This window comes from Manduca sexta, chromosome 8 (genome assembly GCF_014839805.1).
Source record: "Manduca sexta isolate Smith_Timp_Sample1 chromosome 8, JHU_Msex_v1.0, whole genome shotgun sequence".
Lineage (NCBI taxonomy): Eukaryota > Metazoa > Arthropoda > Insecta > Lepidoptera > Sphingidae > Manduca > Manduca sexta.
Window position 1 is genome coordinate 10,605,124 of NC_051122.1, and position 21,397 is coordinate 10,626,520.

At 35.9% G+C, this 21,397-nt stretch overlaps 1 protein-coding gene across 2 annotated transcripts; it reads right to left on the reverse strand.

The window, feature by feature from the left end:
- Nucleotides 1–407: 407 nt before the first annotated feature.
- LOC115440865 (TP53-binding protein 1) lies at nt 408–21,338 on the reverse strand. 2 transcript variants are annotated; one of them, XM_030165358.2, is made up of 11 exons: nt 21,021–21,338; nt 19,573–19,679; nt 18,248–18,305; nt 16,038–18,159; nt 14,331–14,484; nt 13,571–13,661; nt 9,038–9,211; nt 8,151–8,344; nt 7,274–7,425; nt 5,406–5,625; nt 408–4,190 (listed from the first exon to the last, which is right to left on the reverse strand). In XM_030165358.2, the coding sequence occupies exons 1-11, from the start codon at nt 21,073–21,075 to the stop codon at nt 3,858–3,860; spliced, it is 3,660 nt and encodes a 1,219-aa protein (XP_030021218.2). In that variant the 5' UTR covers nt 21,076–21,338; the 3' UTR covers nt 408–3,857. The 2 variants fall into 2 exon arrangements, with proteins under 2 accessions (XP_030021218.2, XP_030021217.2); XM_030165357.2 differs by having other exon boundaries at nt 19,573–19,691.
- Between the last annotated feature and the right edge of the window lie 59 nt (nt 21,339–21,397).

Sequence of the window (21,397 nt, forward strand, 5' to 3'; positions counted from 1 at the left end):
TATGATAGCACTTCGTCTTGGACTGACGATTGTTTTGATTTATAAGACGATTTCAATTCGAACCACTATGAAGATCAGAAATTAGCGCGTCTAAGCAAACTCTTCAGATTTAAATAATCTGAAGAGTTAATAAGGAAAAAAGGGAGGCTTTTGCATAACGGTGGGCTGAGACGTGAAAGCGGCTCAATGAGGCACCATTACCTAGGTTCTAAAGATTTTGTTTTACTGTTTCGTTTATCGAAATACTTGATACTAATTGACTAAACCTGAAAGAAAACACTTTTCTATAACGTCATCTATGTGATTTTGGCGTAAATACAGACTCTTACCGCCATCTATCGGAAAATTAAATAACCCACGTATTATTATAGATAACCAACTAGATGTCGCTAAAATCAAACAGCATATTTTTCTATAGTTTTATTTAGCTTACACATACATTTTCGACTTCTTAACAATGAAGTTACATAATGAATCAACAAAATAAAAACAACCATAAGAAGCAACACAAACTAAAGTACATAAATGCATTTGAAAATCGCTAATCTAATTGTCACCGAAATGCTTACCAAAAATCCAGCTTGAAACGAGTTGATGCGCCACAAAACACATTACACTATTACAGATTATTGTACAAATAGAAAATATAATGCAACAAAACTCTAAATTAAACGGGCATATTAACAGCTGCTCAATTTTGCCAATTTACGGCCGAAATCATTAACTACCCAAATCTTGATCTGAGAAATATCCCAATAAAAACAAACTGATGGTTATATACTTATATATTACTTATTTCCATTGGTTTATTTCAGCATCGATCAAGATCTTTTATTAAATTTGGCTGTTAAGCTGCCTTTGCAACACACGTTACTTTGCCAAGTTGAATGTGTCGAACAGAAATAGCTCGATTTACATAACTTAGCTTGGTTTTAGTGGAAAATATATTAATAACTACAATATGACGCTACCAATGCAGCGATCTATAAGGCGACAAACAGACGAATTGCAGAACCGCAGTCGCTACACTTACTGCAGTTATGTGCAGTCGATTTAAATGACGAGACGCAAAACGCTTGATGATTTGCGCACCTGCCAATATGTAATAGCAATATGGTTTAGGTCTTATTACAATGGGACGCATAGCAATGCCCTGCATCCGTATTCTTTAGAAAACAGCATAATTACAATGGGTAATTTCAATTGCGGAAAAGCAAAAATTTACGATGAATGATAGTCTTCAACAAAAATCAAACATCTGCTACCTCGCTTTCATACGAAGAACTTTGTAGTAAATTTTATATGAATCCGACTGTGAACTGCGTCTGCATGCAATTAGTCCGTGTAATAGGGCCTTTACGTATACATTTCAGATCTAATCTAGACAGAATCTATAGCTGGACATCTAGAGATCACAGAAGATTGCCGAATAGAAGTCAACTACTTAAAGCTTATCCTAATTTGTAACATTTAGTTCCGTCCGATAAATACAAAAATACTGGTAAAAAGACATGATTAGAGAAAAACAAGCACGAAATAAATTCAAATAAAACAGTCACCCTCGACGTGTAAACAATTTTAATTGTCAGTGTCTTGGCGCAAAAGTAGTTCAAGTGGTTATCGCGAGATGTCGCTATATTAAATTTGGTCTTAAGGCTAAATTATGTAGCTGTCGTAGTCAGCTACCAACGCATGTTATATGCGACATATAGATAAATTATTTCTTGATTACACAAATAATTAAACATAATTATAATTTGAGTCATGGCTTTGATGAAATCAAATCCAAAACGCAGGAAAATACTTTAACGACTTTCGGCTTATTTTATTTATATTGACAAATATAAATAACTAACGAATCGATTTTATTTAGACCCAGTGATTTGAATCAATCGAATCGCGATATAGATTAAATAGGAAAAAATACTTTCAGTTGTACTTCTGTGGATTGGATCATGTAGATTAATACAACCGAAAGTAATTACAGTGTAAACCGGTTATAGCGACATCGAGGGGACCACCCAATCTGTACGCTATATCCGATAATCGTTATAAACGATACGCTTTTTATATGTATATATTTAAAGATACCTTACTCTGTAGTCGTTATAACCGGTTTCTACTGTATTTTATATTTTTCGGTGTCATTTGGAACACCCATTCATCTATGCCTTCTGTCAGTTTATCTGACGGCGGCTAAAGGATTATGTTCCTTATCAACTTACTTTACACTCATCTTTAGGTTTTATACACAAAATCTTTCATAAAATGCAGATCATAGGAAAAACCTTATCAATCAGTCCAGTAATTAATAATAACACGCCCATACAGTTTTTTATCTCGTTCTGGTATTAAATGCAGGATTTAGTATTTTACTTACATGTCTATTTTTAAGGGTTCTATGTAAACTGATGCAAGATTTTGCATACTTTTAGACCATATTTATTTTTATACCCATCTTGTTTTATAGCATATTTACTTGAACTGAAAGATACATAGATACAAACAAATCATCTCGATATATGTATTCACTGTTGATGGCGTGATCAATGTGGTGGCGTGACAATTGATGTATGTTTATTCAGAGGGAACATGTGAATGTGTTGAATTTTACATCAATTGATCTTTAAGTCAATTAGCCTAACATCCATTGACACTAGTTAGCATGAAAGCATTAATTCCCTTATAAAAGAAATTACTACCATACATGGCATGCAAAACCTGCTATCAAATTATCTAGCCCCAGTTTACATAGACCCCCTAGATTACGTCAATTATATTCAATTTGTAACCAATCACCGAAAATGATTACTATTATCAATTTAGGCCAAAAATAATAACCAGAACATAATTTTTCATTACGTGAATTTGAACACTCGATTGCCGAAGGTGACAATTATCGATATCGATATAAACTCGTCACTACACAAAACTAAAGTTTAATCGATTTGTTCAAACCTTACATTCTATACACTCAATACCACAATATACAAGAATTATCAATTGAATTTATATGAATGCATATACACTTAGCTATCTAGACATCTGGTTCATAGTCTTTTATATTGTATTTAGGGTAAAGGGCCCACTCACCGTACATTACTTACGCGAAAACTAATAAATTTATCAACTAGGTTTTTGATGAGAATTCCTAAATTAGTATTTTAGGAATAACCCAAAGGACAAGTCATTTATTTAAATAGTTTGCTATCAAAATTGAAATAAAATTCGTCAGTTAACATGTTGCTTGACTGACAAGTTTTCTTTTCATTACAAATCCGAATTACTCACTATAAGAAAACAACTCGTTTTGTAATATTTCATCATACATTATCATTATGACTTTGAATACATCCAAAGTTTTGAAACCAAGCCTTAACCCTACTTTAAGTCTAGCCCATAAAATACATCAGTCCATTACATTTTCAAAATACTTCTGTTAGGCCTTGTGCCAACAAACCTAATGCTTTCCTTATTAGACACCTTACCAGTGAAAGGCTAACATTTCAGCCTAGCCCTTTACCCATCATAGGAGCAGTTGTGAATATTTGAAACTGACAATTATTTAGCAGCCAAATAGCAAAACATTTTGCCACAAACAGAAATCTTACATTGAAGAATTTATCACATTAGAAATTACCAAATCAGATACCATGGTTACATTAACTTACAACTAATCTAGTTCTTTGATACAAGAAAACACGTCTGTTGTCTTTACAACAATATACGACAAACACATTGTCACTTAGCAAATATCACTGTTGTTCACTGAGATCCGTTCACTACACTATGCGTCCATATCGCTACCTCAAGTGTCAATAGTCACGTATAATGAGGTGTTTTTTAAAATCCCAAGATCATTCAAAATCTGTAAACATGAATGAAAATTTGACGTGACCGGTGGGTGACAGAAGTTTGTCTTCAATCAGGCACTGCACCACCCATGTGGTGGCCACAAGGGGGATGTTGTCTTGGTTAGCCTTGTTCTGTACCTCGTGTGGACAGTCCCATTCTGTGACTAGAGCGAAGGCTCCGGACATGTTGAGGTCTTCTTCGTTTACTACTCTGGTGGTGGCGCCGGCGAGCGTGCACACTCGCTCCCAGAACTTGACGAATGTGTCCTGATCCCCGCAGAGGAGAATGATTTTGTCCTTGAAGAATGATATGCTTCGCCTGCCTGACGCTGGTACCTGGAAGTTATCATTTGATCACTTGAAAAATAATTTCAGACATTTCCAAATTCATACTTATCAACGCGCAATTTTTAATTACAGCTAGCTCTTTCTTTATATAATGTAAATAAGTGGTAACACAAAATAATATATACAATTTTTATTATCTTCATTTTCAAATTAATCACTCACAGTTCTTTTTTGTTAACCTTTAATTTTTAACCATCATTTTCATTAAAGGAACTCAATCGCTTTTTCCGATCATCTCACAAATGGACCAACCAGTACAAAGATTATTTCATATGCTTACAAATGAGTTATTAATTAGTTCATTCTCAGAATCGGATTAAAGATTGAGATCGTTTATTGAAAACGGCTATTAGTCGGCCACATAATAGTGGAAGTCATTTTTATAAGACCCTTTAGAATAATTTTAATTTAAACCACCGCACTCAATATATTTTTACTATAACCTACACTTAACTTAAAAAACGCGGCGATACCCTAGTTGGGTGTGGAACAGACTGCCGAGTCGAGTGTCCGCGGGTTCAAATTCCAAGGTCACATACCTCTGACTTCTAAAATGTGTGTTTTTTTTGTGAATTCACACTTGCTTTAACGGCGAAGGAAAACAACATGAGGAAACCTGCCTGCCTGAGGAGTTCTTTATAGGAATTTCGAGAGTGTGTGAAGTCTACCAATCCGCACTGCCAAGGCCAGCATGGTGGACTTAGGCCTAATCCCTCTCAGTAGTAAAAGAGGCCCATTCCCATCAGTGGGACAGTATATAATACAGAGCTGATATTATACAGGATCATTTTGACATTGCACTATTAAATGAAACTGTGTACTTATCTTTTTGAAATAATACTTTACAATAAGTTACTTGAACCGTAGATGTGAAATAAAAAAAAGTGTAAGTTTCGAACAAAATAAATATCATGAAAGTAATTTTGATTTTATCTGCCTTAATGCCACTACTACTACTCTGAGAGAATTCGTCACAGTGGCAACATCACTTTCAGTTATAAATACACTCACGCACACGCCATACTCACACTAAACTATAAAATGTTAAAAAAAAATCTGAAAATTATAACTGGGATTTTTGGTAAAAATTACATCCATGGATGATTTTTGGCACAATGTTAGCAGAGGCAATGCCGAGTATGTGGTTTCTTTCAACACAATGACAAAATGACCCTGTATATAATATGTATACACTTAACTCACCCAGTTAACGAAACGCTGCTTCAGCAGCGACCAGCCTGCCGGCAGCGCGAAAGCGTCGGGGTCCTGCGGCACACCCGCAGCGCACGACATGATCACCCACCCGTGCGACAGGGCGGGGATGTCCGCCGCCACGCACTGGATATACTTAGCGGTCAGGCACGGCCGCGGGGCGATCAGCCTGCACACGCTGTACTTGTTCTTCGGCACGTCGTCGAAGTGGCTAAGGGTTTTTATTTTTTTATTTTATTTATTTAGGAAAATAACATTGTTACAATAAAATATCAATTAACAGTGTAACTTAATATAAATTAAATTAGCTAATGTAACAACCACAGCAATTTCCATGTATTATGTAATGGATATTATAAATACATATTATAACCGTAGCTATGTTTAAAATGTGTCTTATACAATCATGCTATGTGATCTGATTAAGCTTATTTATTATTTGTTTTTTAAGTGTAAATTTTGATCTGGTGAAAATATCTACTATATTCTATATATCTACTAGATTCTTAGTAGGGGTGCATGTTCACCCGCTGATTGATAGTTGGTTGATTAATAGATTCATCTAATTATATTTTTAATTAGTATGCGAGTTTATCAATAACCAAATATACAACGTGATTTTAGAGTCGTTTTGGAACTGAAAATTTTAAGTTCTGCATCAATAATAGAGTTTAATAAATACCAATGTAATAAGATAAAAATATATTTTTTTGAAACATTTAAATGAATGTTTACGAAAAACAAATGGGAACTAGTCGTAATGCAACTAAATATCACGTACTACTATGATCACTGCGGTCTATGCCATTCATAACTATGAATTAATTGTCGCGACGTTACTATTATTATCAAACTCGAACGAGTAAAAAATATTATACTTTGTACAAAACCATTGTACTTTATTATCAACAGTACAATTAATTGACTATTTCTTTTTTGGTCGTACAAATTGTTCTAAGTAACCACATTTTGGTTCCAAAACGACTACAAAATCACGGTATATACACGCGTAGTGACTATTTTTATCCCCTAAGATAGAGGCAAGGACGCAACTGGTGCACTCACGATGTACTCCGATGGTGTGAAGGGGTATGCCTATGCCCATATCAACCACAAATTATTGATAACGGGTTGATACTGAGGAGAAATACCCAGTAACATTTTGCCCGACCGAGGATCGAACCTTAGACCTCACTACTAAATTACCTAATAAAATTACGTCACCGACGCAGTCAACGCCTAAGTGTGCAAAATTATCAATAATAAAATAAATGTGTCTCTTTCTTAGGAAAAACAAATAGATTTCCCAAGAATTCAGCTCTTTATATACAACAGTGACAGCTATTATAAAACTGAGCTATGTAAACCAATATTATATTAAATAGATTTTGGGTGTATAACCCAATAAAATATCAACTTAGGTAGATCGATTTACTAAACTAATAAAACCATTTGAGTGATATACAAATAAAACCAAGAACTGTTATATGTTAATTTTTTTTCTTTCATTATGCACCTGCCTCCATCCTCTCTATATCATCCCAAGATTGGGAGAGAATGCCCATGGCATTAAGTCCGCCTGTATACAATGTGTACAAAGTGTAAAATAATAATATCTTGTATTTTCCCCCATTGAGCGCCATAGAGACCGGATCTGGGCCGTCCTCATCTATCGGACTCCGGCGACCCTCACCAGGTTGTCGGTCAATCTCTCGCGGGCCTGCCTACGCTGGGTCTCCCGGTTCGTGGTCGCCACTCCAAAACTTCTCCGCCCCAACGGCCATCAGTTCGACGAACTATGTGTCCTGCCCACTGCCACTTAAGATTCGCAACTCTTAATTTTTTTATTTAAAACTGACCTGTAGACTATCCCGCCGCCAGCCTCCAATTGTTCCTTGAGCCGTTCCTTGTTGAACGGCTTGTCACAGAACTCCAGATCTTCGGTATCCGTGCCGACGGCCGAGATTGCCTCACCATCTTCCTCAGAGGAATAATGCCGCGGCTCTTGTTTCTAAACAATATTTAAAATAATCATTTTTAGTGATGGGTATAATAAAACGTGGCTCCTATATGGATAGAAAAAGAAAAATGTCAGTAAGAAAGCATTTCAGTAGTATTTTTTTTTGTATTATGGCTGTTTTTGAATTATGACTAACTGGAATATTTACTTACTTTTTTATAACACTGCTATGTTACAGAGACCATATTCAATAGAAAGTATTTATTAAAACAAATGAAGAAAACATTTTTGTTGCTACTTCTAAATAGCCTAATAAAAGTAAAACTAAAATGTATCTGTATATCATAATTATTACTGAAATGTCTGAATTATTTTTTTGACAAAAGGGCTATATTCTCTATATAGGGTCATTTTCACATTGCGTTACTAAATCAAACCACATAATTCTTTATTTGGAAATAACACTGTACAAGAAATTACTTGAGCCGTAGATGTAAAATAAAAAAGTATGTTTAAAAAAAAAAGAAATATTAAAAAACAGTACTATTACTCTAAGAGAATTTGTTGCAGGGGCAACATCATACTTTCACTCACGCACACGCCATATTCGCATGAAACTACAAAATGTTAAAAAAGTCAGACAACTAAAACCAGGTTTTTGTGTGAAAATATTCGTTATTAATGGATGATTATTGGCACAATGTCAGCAAACATGAAGACGAGTATGTGGTTTAATTTAGTAACGCAATGTCTCAATGACCCTGTATATTTCCTACCCTTTCAACCCTCGTCCGTCTAGGCGTCTCTGCGCAGGTGAGCAGGAAATGCCTGCCAGCGAACAGCTTACAGTCAGGTCCCGGAATAGGACCCAGCTTCAACACCGTCTCCACATCATTCTCGAATTTGGTCAATTTCGAGTTTTTCTTGCCGATGTTCTGTTTCGCAGCACCCTTTAACTGCAGCGGGCCCGCTGAAATGAAGACGCAGTAGTTTTGGTTGGGTTTTTAGGTAGACAATATATTTTTTACTTTTTTAATGATGTTTAAAAATATACCATATCCATTACACTTTAAAATGATTTTGTACCAAGCTATTACTAGTACCAGATTGAAATAGCTAGAACCCATTTAAGACAATGTATATGACATATTTTCATATCATTTGATTGTTGAAAGATATCCATGTCTGCACGTATCGGCGTCTTGTCCTTCGTGAATACAGACCTGCATCTGCGTGGATTCTTGGCAATAGTCAGATTTCTGTAAATTGGGACGAAAAAGAATAATGAAACTATGATTGTTTGTATTTGAAATATCGGAATAGTGAGGCCAATATGTAATGATATAATTTGATAATTGTATTAATTGTAATTACCAGAAAACAGAGCAAGTCAAAAAGTGACAGCTTTTACAGTTCACAGTTGTGGTCGCAACTGGCAATTGACTTCAAAATATTGAATGGTATACATCATTTCATTCATGAAGACATGATTATGATTAATCAGATGTGTTTGCAAAAACAGACCACCTTTTACACAGCATCTATAGTACTGTTGATGAGCTATACACAGGGTCTGTGATATCTACAACCAATTACCTTTTTATCCATTGACCAATAGTACAGATCATAACGCAATCTACATGTATCGTTCCAAGTTTAATACCTTTGACCCCGTCGATCTTGCGCGGGGTCCGCTGCACCTCTGGCTCGACTCCGGCAACCTCCTCGAGCCTGGTGCCGGGCGCGGAGTTGCTGCTCTCGCTGAATTCGCTGCTCTCACTCGCCACGCGCTTGCGACCGACCACCGGCGTGGTTTTGGTCGATTTGGTTGTTACGCCTGATCGGAATGTTCGTTCGAATCGTTAGATTTATTTAATGCATTCATTGTCTAATGAACAACTTTCTTATAATTTAAAATAAAACAGAACACGGGCGTCCCTGCACGTGGCTGTGATTGGTCGATAGACGGTCACATGACTCACGCGTTGGTCTATCGACCAATCACATTCATCACGATCGAACATGGACGGTTGTGTAGTTTGTGAATCGCGGCATTATAGGAGAGCAGATAACATAATGCTAAGTTATTTCCATAAGCAACTACTTTTTCAATGGACTCATGGATGCTTTACTGTTTTTAAGGGCATATAGGTATGAAGAGTGGTAGGAAATTCACCATAAAAAAATTCTGGCAACTATTGCAAGAACGCAACGTGTTTCCTTTGTTCACATTTGCAAGTACTGTTAGCCACTAAAGTAGCTCAATTCAAAATTTCAAATCACTTCTACATGTAAATTTTTTCCCTGTATACTCTTTAAAGTAAATTTTAGAGAAGAAAAATGTTAAAGACGTATAAATATATACTTACATATAGGATTAAGTTTCGTACTTGTTCAGTTACAATTTTTTCAATACGACCAAGTACGAACACGTTATTATTGCCTAAGATGTTTTTATTACATAGATACGTTGTCCGAGCTCAATACTGGCAAGACGAAAGTAAGGCAATTCCCCGACGTTCACTTAGTCAACCTCGAACCACTGTCGCGGCTAGTCGGCTTACTACCTATTTGTATTCTATTAATTAAATGCCTTCCTGTGTTTTTAGACGATGTACTAATTATGCAGCAACTATAAAAGAAAAAAACGTTTCATTTCATGTGTAATTATACACTATTTAACTTATCAAATAAACCAAATGAATTTTATTCGACTGTCATGGCGACGGCGGTCGACGCTCGCGCCATGTCAATGCGAGCTGCTAGGGGAAGATGGGTAATGACTGTCTCAGGCTTTATAAACCTACTATTTCTGTTTTATAATATAATAACACGGTATGAAATAAAATCATGTATTTAGGTAATAGTTTAATTTAAAAAATACATCAAATACTTGTAAATATTTACGGTTCTGCTTTTGTTTGAATTATAGAATCCCTAAAAATGGACTGCTAAAAGAAAAATGGTTGTGTGTGATTAGAACTGAAAGGTGTGAGAATGATTGGATACTAACTACATATTCTACTGTCTGTTCCGATCATTTCCTAGAGAGTGACATATACGTAACCAAAATAATGTTAAAAATCACATAAAAGCAAAAGGTCACATAATCCCTCCTAATGTCAAAGATATTCAAATTATAAAAAATCGGATTTTAAAATCGTTTGTAAGTTGTAACGACGTATTTCAGTCTTTAAATGTTCATTCCTTAGAGCAACACCCGACGTTTAATCATAGATTACACCTTATCCGCGCTGTTATAGATAAATTCATTAATGTTCGCTTACATTTCGCACACAAAACTAATATAGATTGTAAAACTGATTATAAAAGACAAAAAAGGAATAAATTAAGTTTGTTTGAAGTTTATATAAAGTAAACACGCTGGCGCTAAATAACTAGAGTTTTATGATGGAGACGATGATATATTATATCTTAAAGAATTTTTGTATACCTAGTTTTACGTATATAGAGCATTTAAAGCAATGAATATATTTATTTATATAGTTCACCTTACTGTCTAAAATAAATGTTTCTCTGTTCACACAATAAATTGTTTTATTAAAATGAAGTGTCCAATTTTCCCCAAATTTCTCTGATTGTAGGTCACACGCGCTTTGGCCAATGAGCGTGCGGCACTAACGTTGTTACGTAACTATCGATGTATATATATCCTTTTCTAACGAATGTGTGCTGCATCTTTTTATTCCTTCTTCGAGCCATTTGGTAATTATATGTACAGGTACGTGACTATAGCACATAGTGCGCCGTTTTTTTGTGCCATTTTGTTAGTGTATGCCGCGTCTATTTGTAAAACGTCATTGATTATTGCTCCCAGTTTTAAATGTGTAAAATCAGTGAAAATACTTACAAAATTCTTGTTGTCTTAATAACATTGTCATCTTGAGTATAAAGTATCAAAGTACTTTTACTACGGGAAGAATGAGTGTAATAAACGTTAATATCACTAAAACAAAGTTCAAGTAAGAAACACAAAACAAATTGAGGTTAGCGGCCGTTAGTGGATTGCATCACCGTCAGATAATTTAAAAGTTGTTCGCAGGGTTACCAACTCCTAAAAATAATAGCCTTAAAGTCAAGATAAAATATCCCCAAATAGCCCTAAATGCATAATTCAAAAACCCCCCAAAAAAGCCCTGTACTGTCAATGTTATTTTGTACGGCACTATATACACAATGTGGATACCTATCTAAGAATATTATTCAAATAAGTATATATTATTTATTAAAATTCAAAGGCCTGAGCGATGTCTGTAGTTGTGATGATCAAAGAAAATTATAATACATCGTGGATGATGAGCGTGTCCATAGTTTTATTCCGGATTTACACTCTCATGTGTATGACTCGTACAGGTTCAACGTTTTGCCTTTTAAATTTTTTTTTGTCGGTTGAACAGAACTACATACATGAAAACATTTTTATGGCTCTAAAAATAGCTTTTACTTTTTTTGGGGCCTGAAAAAAGCACACTACACATATTTCTGCCTTAAAATTTAGAGCTAGAAGCCTGGTTGTTCGACAGAAACGTATTACCAATTTTACCGTAATTAATATAGTGCACAGATAATAGTCAACAAGAAGTGCTACCAACCGAACCATACTAATCGAACAGTTGACAGAAAAGGAGTGCTACCAACCTAAAGCACTAATCGTTTCTTACGTTCCGTACTTCGTACTAACACCATCATGAATATTTTTTTTTTGAAAATATTTAAAATAGAAATGGCAATCCAAACAAACGAAATTACAACGTAGATGGATTATAAACTACTAACTGACAAAGAAACTGAAAGTAGAAAACAATAATTTGAGAGAAAATTAGCAAATTTTGTAAAATTTAAATGTTAAAATAATATTATTATTCATGACCTTGAAGAAAATGAGAATTCGTCAACAGAGCTTATGCAAACTACCATAAGAAGAATAAATCGAATGGGAAAAAAAGAGACATGGAAAAGTAAGACCAATTCTCATATCATTTGTTAGCATCTGGAAGAAAAATGAAATAATATTAAATAAAAAGAAATTCAAAGATGGATGTATTTCCGAAGATTACCTATGGAAGTTTTCCTGCAAAGGAGGGAATTACACACGGATCTGTTACCTCCTTGCATCGTATTCCTCATTGCTGAGGGTTGTGATCCCCTGAACATGGAGTATCTTTCTGTTGATTAAGTTAGTTCATGGGGCGCAACATGAAGCTTGGTGACAAGTGTGGAGAGGATTTGGTTTGACCATCTGATGGGAATACGACCTATCAGATGTTTGCTCTCGACTTGTTGGCAACTTTATTGGCAAACGCAGAAACTCTTTGGCTTTTGGAGAGAGAATCATTACATATTATTTTTGTTTTAGTCTTTAGATCAGATGAAAAAAGAACATTATGTAAGATATCCTCATTTGTCGTTATCGTATTTATATTTCGGGAATGGTTTTCTCTTTAGGTTCGGAAGTCTTTGTTAAGTTCTATTGCGGCTTCTTCTAACAGTTTCCCATTAGGTTTAATTATATTTAATTATATCCCAAAATGTTTAATTATATCATGCATTAATAATATGTGTACACTGGATGACAAATATACCAGGGATATAATTTAACTTAACTTTACTCAACACACTCTCTAGATGCAATGGTTTAAAGAATCATGTAAAAAATCTCTACGAGTTGCTCATTAATACTAGTGATACATGCTGTTGTGGTTTTATTTCTGAAAAATCTTCAGGCAGTATTCATTTTTGCTTTTCTATATCAATTAACAAACTGCATACTTCTTTAAATGCTCATTATATTTTCACAAGTTTTTCGAGCCGCATAACTGGAGAAGTGGCAGGTTGATGCAGACATTCAAAGTGCACAAGTATAGCCATAGCCACCAACTTAACCAACTAACCTAAGACTAGATCAATAATTTAAAGTTAGTAACACAACTAACAAAAATTTGAAATGTAAAATATTTTGATGTAGAAATAAAAAGGCTTAATTATAATTATTATCAATTACATTTGCTATTGACTATATTATATTTATCATTGTGAACAATGTAGAACCAAAGGCGGCACAGAACCGGTCCCTATGGCGCTCAATGGGGGAGGCCTATGTCCAGCAGTGGACGATTCCCGGCTGAAATGATGATGAACAATGTAGGCTCATAGAGCAGTCATAATTGTGTCTTACCTGATGTTGAAGCCTTTGGGCTCTTAGGAGACGCGACTCGTTTCCTAGCGCTCGTGTTCACTTTGTCTCGACTTCGAGCGCTTCGGGGACCCTATGCCGCAACAAATACAAATAAATTATTAATACGTCAGAGCGTTGAGTAATCTTAAAATAATTTTCTATTTATCTTGGTCGGGCCGTAACCGATTTCATTCATATTTTTTTTAAGTATTATTATATTTTATAGAAGATTTTGTATGAAACAAAAATAAAAAAAAATGGCGGTGAGAATTTGAAAATTGGGAAACTTAACGACTATACTAACTTCATGCGTTTGATGAATGTGAGCTTAGCAGATGTGTAAACACACTGAATCGTGGTTCTAGGCTGCAACAAACGTACGGGCGTGCATTTGGTGTGGAGCGCAAGCGCACGTCTGGGCGTTTGGATATGTGATGCAGTGGCGAAGGGTGACATTTTCGGAATAGATACAGACAAATATGTTTCTTGAGACTCTGCGAGCTTCACCACTGGGTGACATAAAATACGTGCCGCTCTGCTACTGCTGATTCTAGCGTACCGGAGTTGTAAGGGTGGGTGTGAGGGCGGGAAAGTCTCATAAAATGTAGCTTGCAAATCGTTCCAATGATAATTAGGTTCTACACAAACGGCAGCCGGCATGAACCCTACGCTACTGTACTAGTGTATGGTGAGATAAGTCACGACAGGGAAGCTGGAAGCAGCCTTCGCCACTATAGTGTTTTATGGTGGGGCTGTGTACCTGTATGATGTTGTCGAGGTCGAGCTCGCGGTGGTGTCGGCGGCGCGGCGTGGCGGGCGCGGCGGGCGAGCGCGCACGCGCAGACTCCTTCAGCGCCTTCGCCTGGTCCTCCGTCAGGTACAGCTCGCTCGCCGTCACCAGCACCGTCATGTCTCTGCAATGGGACTTAGCGTTATATCGACGCTTCCAACACAACCGTACCTACGTGACAAATATACCGAAATTAATTATATTTAGAATTGACACTTCTGCGTCATTACTTCTGCTGGTAATACAAAGTATTGTGCGTAATATGGCTTTTTTCTAAACCATTTTAAAAATTAATATTTTTAAAAATATACACGATCATTTCGACATTGGGTTACTAAATGAAACTATATATGACTACTTATTGAAAATAACGCTACAATAAGTTACTCGAATCGTTGATGTAAAGTAAGGAGTTTCAAACAGATTAAATCTATACTATTATATAAAGCTGAAGAGTTTGTTTGTTTGTTTGTTTGAACGCGCTAATCTCAGGAACTACCGGTCCAAACTGAAAAATTCTTTTTGCGTTGGATAGCCCTTTGTTCGTGGAGTGCTATAGGCTATATATCATCACGCTATACCCAATAGGAGCGGAGCAGTAATGGCTAATCTCAGGAACTACTGGTCCAAACTGAAAAATTCTTTTTGCGTTGGATAGCCCTTTGTTCGTGGAGTGCTATAGACTATATATCATCACGCTATACCCAATAGGAGCGGAGCAGTAATGGCTTATCTCAGGAACTACCGGTCCAAACTGAAAAATTCTTTTTGCGTTGGATAGCCCTTTGTTCGTGGAGCGCTATAGGCTATATATCATCACGCTATACCCAATAGAAGCGGAGCAGTAATAGCTAATCTCAAGAACTACCGGTCCAAATTGAAAAAAGATTTTTGTATTGGATAGACCTTTGTTCGTGGAGTGCTATAGGCTATATATAATCACGCTATACCCAATAGGAGCGGAGCAGTAATGGCTAATCTCAGGAACTTCCGATTCGAACTGAAAAATTCTTTTTGTGTTGAATAGCCCTTTATTTGTGAAGTGCTCTAAGTTATATATCATCACGCTATGACCAATAGGAGCGGAGCAGTAATGAAACATGTTGCAAAAACGGGGACAATTTATTAGTTTTGAGAGCGTCCGTTGCGTGCGCTGCGTAAACCGTTAAAGTTATGCAACAATGATGTATGACGGGATTGTTCCTCTTAAAAAGTTCTAAAAAATATATTATAAAACAAAGTCCCCCGCTGCATCTGTATGCCTGAACGTGTTAAACTCAAAAACTACCCAACATATTAAGATGAAATTTGGTATGGAGACAGTTTGAGATCCTGGGAAGAACATAGGCTCCCGGGAAACTACTACTTTTATAACGGAAAACTTTAGCCTGAAAAACTTTATAACGCGGGCGGAGCCGCGGGCAAAAGCTAGTATTATCAATAAAAGTAAATCTTGGTTTACGCGTCACCCGAGTTCTAAGAGAATTCGTTTGACAAGAATACACTTAAGCATATGCTTTATTCGCACGTTCAAGATGAACGGGAATATTGTTTAAAATATTCGTTATCATGGATGATTATTGCCAATGGTAACAGAGGTAAAGACCAGTATATCGTTTCATTTATTAACGCAATGTCAAAATGATGGTATATATTTTAAGTAATGTATTTACTCACCCATCAGTGATGCACCTGTATGTAACAGTTCCGCTCTCGTTCTTCTCAAGGTCAAGCACCAAACTAGGCTCATAGTTCTGTTCCTCATCAACCACTGCGTACACAGACTGACCCAACAATGGCAACGTCTTCATGTCGCCGAATATTATGAAATCATCCAACAGAACTTTCGACTGGCCGTCGTCGAATTTGATCAAATATTTGTTTGGCTCCGTGATCTCCAACACTCGCCCTGAGTAGTAACGTTTGTCTACCCATTTGGCCAACACGACTGTGTCCGGGGCGTATCCTGGATATTCCTGCTTCACCACAGCCTTTTCCACCGGAGTTGCTGGTCGTGGGGAAGTCGGTCGTCGCTTTTGCTTCAATTTGCTCACAGATTTCGGTGTCGCGACCAAAGTTGACAATGGTCTTTCGTCTTTCGGCGATTTCACTGGCGACTCCTTCCCAGTATCGCCGTTGGTCGGCACCATTTCTGGCGAATTCATCCCGTGCATATATTCCGGATCTTCAGCCTGCGTCGGCAATATCGCCCGTTTAGTTTTACTAGACAAATGTCGCCGTCCACGCACGCGAGTTTTCTTTAGTGAACTCTTTGGTGTTGCTTTATCGCATTTGCTAACTTCTTCGGGACTAGCGTTTCCATTACTTAACACACTGTCGTTCGACAAAGATGTTTGAATTCCTACAGAGATTTTTTCATCATTAATCGATCGACTTTCGTCTGACGCGTCACGGATATGCGAGAATATATCTTGGAGCTTTTTCATTAGTGCTTCATATCCTTTGATAGTTGAGCTTGGGTTAGAAACTGATTTTCTTGGAGGTTGGGGTACAACGAACGCGCCGTCGCTAGTTCTATTACTAGATGTTGACGTAGAACTAATGGTTGAAGTATAAGACGTCCTATTTGGTAACGTAATCATCCCACCGCTAGTAACGCTCGAAGGAGAATTGCTGACAGACACATCTGCTAAGTACGGGTCGATAGTGAACCTTTTCGAAATTCTTTGGTATTCCTTACACATATCCATACCTAGATCGTTATCTGTTCTTACTACGTACAGAGAGAGAAATTCATTTTCCTCATTATGGCTTACATGGACATCGAAAATAGGAATTTGCGGAGTATTCATCGGCAATGAATGACCGTTTGGAAGCGGCGATATCGTCGACGGAGTGGTTGTGTTGCTAGCTCTGAAGGACTCATTTTTATTTCGTTTCCCTTTGTTGGCAATCATTTTGACATCAGGTGTGACGTCACTATCCTCACCAAGAAGTTTTCCATCACTCAACTCAGATGGCGTCGAAGAATTACCGTTAGAAAGTTTAGATATCAATTTGGAGGCGACTGTTGGAATGTGATCTGGACTTTCTAAGTTAAGCGAGCCGACGCTATCGGTACTCTCTTGGTCGGTATTTTTGCTAAGATTGAAATCTTTCGGTCTCGGTTGAGACAGATTACTCTGTTCTGAATAATTGAATCCATCACTTTGCGACTTTTGTACATTACCCGGTTCGATAATCTCCTCCCTATCCTTAACTATCACTGGGTCACTATTGTATTTCACATCAACTTCAGGTTTATCATTTTCTTCCGGGCTCGGTGATAAGACTAAATGAAATCCTTGCGAATCATCTAACTCCGAATTCTCTAGTTCCTCAACTATTGTCTCCGGAACCTTCTTTGGCGGTGGGATTTCCCTAACGAACTCAACGCTGGGCCGTGAGCTCGAGCTATCAGGACTAACAACTTGAACATCTCGACTTTTCTCTTCATTTTGTGATGTTTTGGCATCTTCCTTGAATATCTTAAATAGGGTCTTACAAGTAATATCAGCACTCGCTGATCTTGATTTAGGGGTCTTTGGCGTTTTGGGCTTCGACGCTTCGACACTGTTGCTCCGTTTAGTGATCTTTCTGGGGCTGGACCGCACCGGCGTCTTCACCCGCGAGGTAGACGGCAGTTCCAAATCTTGTAACTTACGTTTAGTTCCACTATTAATTTCAGACACTTCATCATCTAACGACTGACTATCGAACGTTGGGTCTAGTTTTTGAATTTTCGCACTTGTACTATTAGATTCGTCTGATAATTTTCTTTTTGGATGTGTTTGTTCATCTGTAAGTTGGAAATGTATTGCTTTAATGAAAATCTTGATTTTTTATGTCACAATCAAAATAAATGAATAAGTACAAGAACACAATACCTTTAGAATCTGAGGAAACTTCGGTTTTGGGTTCTTCGCTTGCAGTACTGGAGATAAACTGTAAATACAAAATTGATACTTATAACATTTAGTATAAATCAATATTAATTTAAACATTTAACTTTCTATAATATAGTATTATAAAAAAAAGATTTTTTATATAGAGTAAATGAAACACAAATTAGGTACAACATATGTTTTATTATTTCCTTTTTGTACAATTTAGCCTCACAGATTTAAGACTTTGTTATTGTATTACATCTTCCACATGCCCAAATCTTCACATGTGTGGGGTCAGCCAACATATATGTTTACATAAATTCTCACATACACACGCACTCACACACGCATCACTCCCTAAATCCCAAAGGGGTAGGCAAAGATGCAACTATGGCCCCACTCACAGTCACATGTATTCTGTTGTATGACGTGATGGGGCAAGCCCATTAATATATAGGACACTAATTCCAGACTCCTGGCAGGTCGTGATTAGAAAAACCTATAATACTGCCCGACCCAGGTCGAAATTAGGACTTACCGCCCACACTATATAAATACGCCACGAAGGCAGAACTTCCCACATATTGCTTAATAGCAATAAACTAATTTCCAGACCAGGGATGCTACGGAAGTAGGTACGGAAGGAAGGTATACCGGAACCGGATTTGAAACCGGAGCTTTTAAATCCGATTCATCGGAACCGGAATCACAATTTGAACCGGAGTCGGAGTTCTATATCATTATCTCTTGAAGAGGAGTTGAAGTCGAGGACAGCAGGTCTTTTTTTTCAGTATCTGGATTAAATGTACTGTTTGTGTTCTGTGGCATACATTGACTTTTAATGACTTTAAAAAAGTTGTTGTAGAACCTTTTCTTGAATAAATTTTCTCACAAATTTTACATTTTGCCATATTCGCGACTAAAGTAATTTCATATAACGCTTCATTCTCTATGCATTGCTTCATTTTGGATAAAACTATCACGACGATAATACTTAATGCGGAGCTAATAAATAAATCGGATTACAAATTATAGGTTCAATAGAGGCTCGAATAAAAAAAAACAACTGCTCAACGGTGAGTACGTGCGCGAAGCGGCTCGCTAGGCGACAAGTCAAAACTTGTCCGAACACGTTTTGGCCACGATCGATCACTGCATTTGATATTCGTTATAACTTCCGATTCAAAATTAACGAACGCGAAATCGAAATCGGAAGTGATTAATCGGAAGTTCTGACGTATCGGAATCGGAATCAAAGCAATGTAACATCCCTAGTTCAGATGGCCATTAAAAATCTTTATAAAAGTAAAATAAAACATACAAACCTCAACCTCCTCCGGTTCATAAACAGGACTATCGGGGAAGAGTGATTGTGAGTTGTTGGCTGGTTGGCTTTCCACATTTTCTACACTTGGCTCTTCACTCAAAGGCACTGAAACAACATCTATTCATATCTTATTATAAATGTCTTAAATGTAAAGCGAGAGTATTACATATTCATTGTAATATTTGTAATGTGAAAATTTAGAACAAGTTAGTAATGAAGTTTAATGTTATAATGTCTAATTAATAATGTCTTAAAAAATACTTTTTAACTATTTTAGCATGAAATGTATAAAAATAATTTAGAAAATGATTAAATTCATCATTTAAGGGTGCCGCTTATACTCCAATAGACACAGATATTTTAAGCTGACTATTTTCACTCTCTTTTTTATTTTAAAAATTAATAAAGCGAATTTATTTTAAAAAAATTAATAAAGCGAATCATCATCACAACAATATTACATTTAAATACTTAATTGATATTGTTAAATTTTATCTTTAGTTTTTTAAACTGTTGTTAAATAATCTGCTTAATTTTTAAAATAAAATCTATGAATATTTATTAAAACAACCCCTATAAAATTATACTTTTCAATAACAACCTAATGTTATATGGGTACTATCAATTTCTACTCATCCAAAATATATACATTACATACACATACATACAAACACACATACACATCCATACATACACAAAACCCTATGTCAGAAGAAAATTATTTAAATGTTACCTAGCTACATAAATAACAAATCCTAAATTGACTTAGGTCTTAATATACATACATACAATTATCTCCTTATTTTTGAATTATTGATGTATGATTAGGCATTTTTGAGGCTCATATAAAAACCATTTAATTCAGATTGTACTTTATTAAAGGATTGTCATCAATGAAATGTCTATATTTTTTCACTTCAATATAAGTTCATTAGACAACATTATAATTCTCATTGAACTACGACTGAACCTGCCAATCTATGCTTCTGTGACATAACCTCAAAATTTTGGAAAACACAAAACACAAAAGTCCCGCGTATTACTTTCTATCGGCTATTTTAAACCTTAATTAGATCGTTTTACACATATGAATCATTATTATAAACAAGTCTACAATTTGTATATCGACTGATAAAAATTATTGATGTTTGAAATATAAATCGACAAAATTAAGACGTTACGTGACATATGAATTTAGTTCAAATAAAATTGGTTAGCTAATGATAAATATTATATTTTACGATCAATTTTGTATTATTTCGTGAAAGTAACTAAATTTAATGCCATATCATAAGAAGAATACTAATTATAAGACATTTCTTATACAAAGTCTCATTAGAATGTCACTCGATCAGAGAATGTTTTTAATTTGTTCAGTTTATAGCAATGAACGTCAAAAATCTTTTACGAATTACGATGCATTTATAATTTATAATAAAACAATACCTGTGACTTGAGGTTCCGAATCCAATTTATTAACGTTTTCGCTTGATTGTTCCATGGTTTTATGAATAAAAACACAGTGATTCAACACAAACTATAGAGTATCAACACAGAAACATCTGTCACTTTAGATAAAACGGAATTGTAAGCATGGCTAAAATAATCAAAGGTAAGGTGAACTACACTGCTATTCTGCTTGTTATTGTTGATTAAGTTGTATAAATTAGACAAAGTGAATCATGGGGAAACTACAATTTTTTATAAATTCTCAAACTATTCGACATAAGCAGACCGCTTGTTGATCTGGCCAGTGTTGCCAGATTAAATATTTTTTTACTGCTGTTGAATTATGATAACATAAATATTAATAATATTAGTCT